The sequence below is a fragment of the Triticum aestivum genome, chromosome 7B (genome assembly GCF_018294505.1).
Source record: "Triticum aestivum cultivar Chinese Spring chromosome 7B, IWGSC CS RefSeq v2.1, whole genome shotgun sequence".
Classification (NCBI taxonomy): Eukaryota; Viridiplantae; Streptophyta; class Magnoliopsida; order Poales; family Poaceae; genus Triticum; species Triticum aestivum.
Genome location: NC_057813.1, coordinates 640,117,939 through 640,127,100, shown reverse-complemented (window position 1 = coordinate 640,127,100; position 9,162 = coordinate 640,117,939). Strand labels below are relative to the sequence as shown.

At 44.4% G+C, this 9,162-nt stretch overlaps 1 protein-coding gene across 1 annotated transcript; it reads left to right on the top strand.

Annotated features, from left to right (window-relative positions):
- Positions 1-2,761: 2,761 nt before the first annotated feature.
- On the top strand, positions 2,762-8,598 carry LOC123160201 (uncharacterized). The gene is made up of 6 exons (XM_044578013.1): positions 2,762-4,628; positions 4,830-5,263; positions 6,250-6,411; positions 7,161-7,236; positions 7,829-7,987; positions 8,210-8,598. The coding sequence occupies exons 1-6, from the start codon at positions 2,793-2,795 to the stop codon at positions 8,300-8,302; spliced, it is 2,760 nt and encodes a 919-aa protein (XP_044433948.1). The 5' UTR covers positions 2,762-2,792; the 3' UTR covers positions 8,303-8,598.
- The last annotated feature ends 564 nt before the right edge of the window (positions 8,599-9,162 follow it).

The window sequence follows — 9,162 nt, the reverse complement described above, 5'->3', positions numbered from 1 at the left end:
CTAAAGACCCATCATGGTGTGGATTTTGAAGTAAAGTTGTACAATTCTGAGAGTGTAACCCAGTTTGGTTGCAAAAATTGGGAAGCACTTTGCAAGATGTATGATTTTGATGAGGGTATGCTTGTCACCATGGATCTTGGTGATCCTAAAATCGAGCAAGACAATATGGACATTTGGGTCCTTGTTGATACGCTTCCAATTCTTCCCCTATGTGAGCTTCTCAAACATAGTTATTAAGTAATTTATATTGTTTATTTCAAAATAGTTGACAGTTTATTTCCATTGACAGCTTATTTTTATTCTTTAAAGAATGTGCGGAAGATGGTAGACAAAACCCACTACATCGATGGCTCTGAATTAACTTATCAGGAGAAAAATCATCTGATCGCATTTTGTACTGATCTTGAGAATTACAATATCTACAATTGAACTCCTCGACATTATGGTCAATACGTGACACTAGTGCACGTGTTGAACTACGGTAACTACCATGGAGATACCCTGGTAAGATTTTTTACTATTACGACATCCGTGCATCTTTTGCATACTTCTAAAACTAATACATCATTGTTAACTACCAAGTTATTATTATGTTTTTCAACAGATAATCCCGAATGATTGTGTGCCTCATCTGATGTATCAGCATGGTCGCCTTGATGTTTTGAACATACAACCAGGTCATCCTACGAATCTCAACTGTCCATACTAGATTTCTAAAAGAAGTGGAGATATGACAATCAAAGAATGGAAAAAAATGTATGGACAGTCGTAAGGAGGTTCTTGGAAGCAAAAGGAAGCGAAGCGCAAGAATTGGAGATAGGATGATCTCCATTCTCCATAATGGAGAGTCAGGGTCTATATTGTTTTATGCTATTTTACCTTAAAGAAGGTATTTAGGTCCTACGTAATACCGATGATCATGTGCTAAGAACAATTAAGTAGGGTTGGTTCGATGACTATGAGGATGATGATCGTATGACTTGTTATTAATAACGAGTAGAAGTTGTATGATGATGATTATTAGGATTTGTTATTATATATAATGATGCATGATGCGAGCATGAAGAGTTATTATATATCAGCGGGTGAAATGAACATGGATTGGATTGAAGTGAAGGCAACATGCATGTGGTCAGTGGCAAATCTTGGGACAAAACGAAGGGCAGGCTCAAACTTAACGAACGAAGGATTCTGGACGACTTTAGACAGGATTGTGTCTGTGTGGGTTTGATGGGTTGCCGCTGATTGCCTAGGCTGGGCATAATACTAGTAGAAAAAAAAAATTGCATCCCTGGAGGGGGGGCTCGAGCCAATTAAAGCCCCCCTAGTAGATTCGCCCCTGCATGTGGTGCATGTCGAAAGTAGTACAATTCAAACTTGATCAAGTTAGGATTAGTATTACTTTCGACATGCACCACATGTTGCCTTCACTTCAATCTAAGATATGTTTAGGCATCGCAGTAGCGTTGGTAAACCAAGCACGGAGATATAAAAAAGGACACTTCTCTCTATTAGCTAGCTAATAACAACCTAAATTAACCCCCCCCCCCAAACCCCTAAACCAGCCCCTTTCAAAAAAAAAACCTCAGCTCCAGCCAGCTGCTGACGCGTGGATGTCTTTTGGTCCCGGTTTATGTCACCAACCGGGACCAAAGGCCCCCCTGCCTGGGTTGGCCGCAGCGGCCACGTGGAGGCCCATCTGTCCCGGTTCGTGTAAGAACCAGGACTAAAGGCAAAGGGCATTAGTAACGACCTTTTAGTCCCGGTTCCGAAACCGGGACAGAATGCCCTTACGAACCGGAACAAATGACCCTTTTTCTACTAGTGCCACCTCAAACTGGATTAGGCCTTTACCTTCACCGCAAGAGGCCGAACCAGTATAAACTTCCGTGCCCTTTATCCCGTTTAACCCCTTTTAAGCTACCTAGTTGCGATGGCTCCACGACTAAGTCCTTTTGCTAGAACATCTGCCGTGACCTTTCCACGACAAGTTTGAATCAAATTTGTTCATTCTTGTTAAAGTTCATTTGAAATGTCACTGGACACATGAAGATAGCTTTGGATGGCCCCTCCCGGCTGCATCCTTATCCGCGAACTGGTCCCGCTGTCCACAGATGGATGCGCAAGCGAATATGCGGATCCGCGTTTGAGATGCCCTTATGAGAGGTTTGTTAGACGTGCGAGCTCCACACGAATAGCTGAATTTGCGAATACTGAATACTCCTCGGCCTATGCGTGTGTGCGTGGCTTTTGGTGTTATAATAACATCTTGTGCGTGGCGTTTCCTCCGGACCTCCATTTCCCAATCTTTTGTAGACTCCGTGTGCGTGGCGTTCTCTTGTGACCTCCTCTTGTTTTGGCTGAGATGAATGGAACGGAACACGTACACGTACTTGTAAGGAAAAACACCACAGCCCCTAGAAGGCCACAACGAACGGGCACATGAACCGCACGAAAGCCCAGCACGCACGCACGACACGACCCGCGCGCCGCGCGTACGGTTTGCGCCGAGCCCACCCACCCGCCGCATCGGGCCTCGCGCCGTCCCACGACCCAACCCAACCCAACCGGCCAACCCAACCGCCGCCCGCCGCAATCGGCGACCGTCCGCCCCGCTCCATCGCGCGGGAAGGAAACCTATTAAAAAACCTCCGCCGAATCCCCGCCGCCTCCTTCCTCAGCAAGCCTCCCCCCTTCCCCTCCCATATACCTCCCGCCTCCCCTCCCCTCCCCACCCCATCCACCCAGCGCGCCGCTCCACCTCCAGCCCCACCCCCACCCCCGCCCACCCGATGCGCCGCCGGCCCGCGCGCGCCAGGGCCGCCATCCCGCCCGCCCCCGCCCCGCAGTCGCCGCCGCCGGCGATGGTCGGCCTGCTGAGCACGCCGGTGCCGTCCCCGTCCACCTCCGTCTCCCTCGGCCTCGGCTCCCCCGCCGCCGACGACGGCGGCTCCCTCAAGTCCCCCGCCGTCGAGGCGCCCCGCCGCAGCCTGCGCCTGGCCGGCGCCGCCAGCCCGGGCACACCCCCGGCGGCCTCTTCCGACCGGGACGGCGCTTCGTCGGGCGCTCGCGGAAGGAGGAAGGGGAGGCCTCGTGCTTCCGCCGTTGCTGCGGCTGCTTCCCCGGAGGTCGGGGAGCTGGGGAGCGATGGCGGCGGCGGCGGCGAGGCTAGGGCCTCGGGCGGCACCGGCGGCGGCTCCAGTGGTCAGGGGGCGCGCATGAGCTTGCGGTCAGGGTCTCGGCTCGGGAAGCGGCCGGTGGAGCCAGATGCCCACGCAGAGATGGGGCTTGGACCGGATGGAGGGGGGTCCGGGTCTGGACACAACGTGCACGACGAAATGCTGCAGCAGGACGCCGACGGGATGGCGAAGCGGCGTAAGGGCGTATCGGCTCAGCTGGCCGACTACGTGGCTGATTCAGAGAGCGACAGTGATGATGACTTTGTGCTACCGGTGAAAGGGAGCGCAAGCACGTTGGCTGGAGCGGCGGCCGATTACGTGCCTGATTCGGAGAGCGACAGGGAGGATTTTGTGCTGCCGGGGGATCGTGGCTTGAAGGTACCGGCAAACTTGTTCACTCCTTTTAATCTGACTGAACCGATTGTGGTGGCTACGGGTTCGCATATGACAGGCCAGGGGAGTGGTGGTTCTGTGAGGGCTCGTAGAGGGGGAATTGGACAGGTTAATGACAGGAATGAACAGCTCTTCAGTGAGGAGTCTATGCTCATGCATGATTCGGCAGAGAAGGCAGCTGGTGGCATTGTTAAGCCGTTAGCATCTGCCGCAGACAAAGCCTTTGCGGATGTGGATTTCAGTGAGGTTCTCAGGCATGAGTCTAGAAATAGAGGCGAAGGAAACTCAAAGCTGGTTCTTGGGAACAATGATTCAGGTTCTGCTGTCAGTGTTGGTATTCCATCTGGTACCAGGACCAGGAAGTTCAGTCGTGATGATAAAGGAAAGGGGAAGATGGTTGCGGAAGAGGTTTTATTGCCCCAGAAGTTAAGTGATGATGACATGGATTGGGAACCTGTGGTTTTACAAGAGAATCAGAGCGTCTCAGGAGCAGCTGATGCTGATGTGGAGCCACTTTGGAGGCAAGCGGCAAGAGAGAGAGCTATTAAGCTGGCCCCAAAATTTGCATTCTTCAAAGCAGATGAAGATGTACATAGTGACGAAGATGATGAGGAAGAGTTAGAGCCTGCGGCTGATGCTCAGGATTGGCCAGGTCCATATTCTACTGCATTGAGGATCATGGATGATAGAGATGCTAAATTGAGAGCCCGGGAGTTGAATCCGTCGTCTAAACTAGCTAATGATGCTGATAATGTCATTTTGTGGACACCTTTGAAAAACAAGAAAGCTCCGCTGCGCCCCGTCCCGTCACTTGCGAGCTTATGCATGCAAACTCTTGCAAGCCATGCTGAAGGTATTGAATCACTTGGAGGCATACCTGAGGAGTTAAAACATAAACTTCTCACGGAACTGTGCCGTTCTAGGAAGATGAATACCCATCTTCTTACTGAAATCTTGTGTGATAATCCTGTGGCACTGCAGCTTAGGGAGTGTTCGTGGTTGAATGAGGATGACTTTGAGGCTGTTTTTGGGAAATGCATGACTGAATCCTTAGAGGTACTGCTTTTCTCTTATGCAATTCATGTTTCATGATCACATCATCTACTGCTTTTGCTGAACATATGAGTTTGTTATTGAGAAACTAAGACATCATTGCTTCTGTTAATTATGAGTGTTTGACCAGCAGACTTTGCTGCCCTGTTTTTGGACAAGTCATCTTTCAAGGACTTATTTTCTCTTTTCGTTTCTTTTGTGAAGGTTCTGCAGCTTGACTTATCTGGGCGATGCATACCTGACTATATTTTGCCTGCTACCTTGGCAAAGGTTCCTAATTGCATGCCATTATTAAGAAAAATATCTCTGATGGGAAATTACCGTCTTTCTGATAATGGGTTAGACAAACTCATCTCAGCAGCACCTTCTCTGAGTTCGCTCAATTTAAGCGAGTGCTCTCTTCTCACATCAACTGGAATTGAGAATCTTGCTAATAGGCTGCAATCTGTATTGAGAGAACTATATATTAATGACTGCCTAAATGTGGATGCCATGATGGTTCTTCCTGCTCTAAAGAAAATTAAACATTTGGAGGTTTTATCAATGTCTGGCATACAGTCTGTCTGTGACAAGTTTGTGAATGAGCTCATTCCTATACATGGCTCTAATATAAGGGAGTTAGCGTTTGCTGGTTGCCTGTAAGTCTTCCTACTTGTAGCTGTAGTTTCTTCAGTGTATGTTATATCTTGCAGTTCTCTTATAAGATTACATTTTTCTACTTTACCATTTGCCTTTTACTTAAATGCCAGGAGCATTTTGTCCGTAGGATTTCATTCTATAACTGAAGTCACTAGTTCTAAGTTGTCACTGAATTAGGAAGCCCGTTAAAATATTTTTTGTTATGACAACTATCAAACTTTACTGGTCATATGATAGATGGCTGCTGTGTCTTATTTGTAACCAGTATTCTGTCAGTTGTGTTGCTTGAAAAATGCTTACCTATCCATTTGAAACCTTCTAGTAAGATTGTTGTGTGGAAATGTGTGTGTGTGTGTGTGTGTGTAGGAGACAGAAGCTGAAAGTGTAGCTTGATTTTCCATGCTGCTAATGGAATTGGTACCTTACTTTCATCTTGCCTTTCAGAATAGATCCTTAGTATTAATTCAGTTGTAGTTGGAGTCACTGGTCATTTGTGCCTTTGTTCTTCACACCTGGGAGGACATTAATATCCTTGATGGAACAAACTAGGTATCTACTGCTGTGAAGATGGCTGGACCTGTAGGGGATTGTGGAGTAGGTTAGAGAGGATGAACAATGGCATAAATAGATTGTTAAAATTCTTTTTGCTTGATTGATAACTATTCTCTTGTTCATTGACCCTCCTAACTCTAATCTTGCAAAACCCAATACAATCTCTTTCCTATTTAAATGCCTCCTCTATCTATCTATGTAATATTCCATATCTATATCCTGTATTGTGGAGTAAGTTAAGGATCCCCCTGTACTAGTATATGCTAACCAACCATGTTCTTCATAGTCGCTTGCAACGATAATGTGTCCACTTACCAATAAATACGATGAGTCATGCTTTTTAAGTTCAACTATGACATGTTTATGCAGATAAAGAGAAGTGATATGAGGGTACATTCTGACTTTTTTTGTTACCGTGCTGTCTAATTTGCAGGAAACTGACCTCATCTTCCATTAAGACTATTGGGGTGAACTGCCCCCAGTTATCATCTTTAGATATACGAAACTTGAATAGGTTGCGTGACTCAGCAACAAGACATCTTCGTGATGGCTGTCGGCTTATAAAGAAATTAAAGCTTCAAAAGAATACGTTCAGGTATTCACATTTTTCCATTCATATTCATGTTTATATCTGCTTAAATTGTGCATATGAATCTTAAGGCTTTCAAAATTTTGTGGTGTATATAATAAGTGAATATGAACTAGCTTTCCCTTTCAACTAGCAATCTACCCATGATTTTCAGTAAGCTAATTTTGGTCTGACTTTAATGAGTGTTTAATAACGCCAATTGATTATGAGAAGCGAATTCATGATTCTTACTCCACTATTTGTCAAGGTCTTATTGTGCTGCTGGATGCCATGTGTAGGTAACCTGTTTGGTGGTCATGATGTTCTCTTTCAGTAGATTTGATTGATACTGTTCATTTTAGGATTAGGATGTTGGAAACATCAAAATGTAAAATTCAAGGGATAAGAAAATCAAGCACACCATTAGGACTCTTGACTAATTTCCTGTTTCCCAAAAGTTCTCATGGACATTCAAACCAGAAGAAAGGGATTCATGCTTTAGTTATGTGTACAAGATACCATCCCCTGATCATTTAATATTGACACATATTATTATTCTCCTGGGATATTTGCTGTCTCAACCAATGCATCAGCACAGCTTAACACTTATGAATATTTTGAACATGTTTTACCTTTTTCGGATGCTTCAGTTTATGAATATATTGTTTTTCGTAGTCTTCTTTTGTATTGATCAGTTGATCTGCACATGATTTTTGTGTAATGAGATTGTTCAAAAAATCTTCCTTATGCTGCAATCAACTTTATCAATTTTGCAGTGATGTAGCACTGTCTCAGTTTTTGGAAGAATCTGGAGGATCTTTAACTGAGTTGAGCCTAAACAACATTGAGAAGGTACATTGTCCATGCTCTCTTTCGTCTGCTTGGATGTGTGTTTCTCATTGATATGAAACTTTCAGAAGGCAAACGTAACTATAATCCAGTGTATGCACCTGTATCCACGTCATCATACTTGAAATAAGAATATGCTAGCGGGTGCACTGTTATTGAAATCTAAGTTTGATGATCCATCAAATTTCAAGGTAGTGATGAAATAAGTAGACAGTAGATCTTCTACAAGTTGTAGTACTAATCCCCTATTGGGCAAACACGCTTTCACATTATACTCCAACACTCGCAGGCCGACATATAATTGGTGTCAGCTATACATACACAAGTCATGCACACAGTTCTGACAAACATAATCAAAGTCCTATATCATGGAACATAGAACCCCCTTGCATAGCTGACACCAATTCCTGGGGCTCGCGCCTTCTTTAGATCTAACACTGATGTGGAACAGAAAATGCATCTTGCCTTTGGCCTCACATTTACTGTACTGTTCCTGTCTACTTTGTTTCACTGTATTTTTGTGTTACTTCTTGGTTGTTTCGTATGTGACAACTTTTATGCACATTTTAATCTATTATTACTGCTCTTACTTTAGGTTGGAAACCTTACTGCACGGGCGATTGCTCTCAAGTGCTCTGTACGCTTGGAGGTTCTGGATGTTTCCTTCTGCCGTGGTCTGTCCAATGAAGCTTTGGGGCTGATTGTTGACAGTTGCTCATCGTTGAAAACTCTCAAGCTATTTGGGTGTACCCAGGTATGCTGATATGCATAGATCGTACAAAGTATCAGTTGTTAATATATAATGTCAGGCATTTTTGCTGGCCCATTCTTCTCGTGAAAGCAGTTTTGTAGAGAGCAACATCATGAACTTTCATAATTCATAGCTGTTCTATGTCATGGCATGAGTCATTTGATAGCATCAGTTGTTTGAGACTTCATTTTGACCATACTCAGTGTGCGAATCATTTGATTGCAGATCACGGATATTTTCCTCAAGGGCCACTCGAACTCATTGGTGAAAATTATTGGGATAGAAGGGAGCATACTGGAGCAATTGGGTCGTTGTTAGTCTGCCCCAGAATGATGCTACATTTGTCTGACCAGTCAGCGGTCCAGCTTGGGCAGGGAAACTCTTCTAGAACCTACCTTGCTGATACCAGTTATAGATTTTTCTAGAACTTTGTCCGTTTGATTTCTAGAACTTTGTCAGTTAGATTTATAGCATTTTGCTATAGGTGCATGACACTGGTCATATGGATGTGATCTAGAACTTTATTATATGATTCGTGATGGAAGTGCTATTCTGGCTATTAGGTACATGACTGATCATATGATTCCTGATGGAAGTTTTATTTTGGCTTTGAACTTTGTTGATGTCGTCTAGAACTTTGATATATGCATGTTGGTTATGCTATATGGATGTGATCTTGCACATGTGAAATCATCTGCTTTTTTATACCGCAAGCATTGCAAATGAACTTGTGTGCAATGTGGCATACTGTGTACACGGTTAATCAATGGAATCGTGTGCACTTTGTGATGTCAAGGCACTTATTGGGATGTCGACATTTGCGTTGTGTTGGTCGCAATGGATCCAAAATCCATGTGTGATAAGGCTTTTCAACATTTTTTGATCTAAGCATGTTTTCTGAAATAACTCAAAAACGGTGTTTATAATACAAATGTGCTCCAGGTATCTGTTTATAATACAAATGTGCTCCAGGTATCTGCACCTAATGGACAATATTTCAGCCCAAAATCAGCAGAAAAACAGACCCATTTGTTGCATGCAAGTGTCTATATGTGAGTAGGGTGTATTTCAAAATAAAAAACGAAGTACACAAAATTTCAGGTTTTTCTGAGCCATAAAAAGTTAGTTATTTGAACTTGAAAAAAAATGAACGGGCTCATAGTGTCTATGCTCCGAAG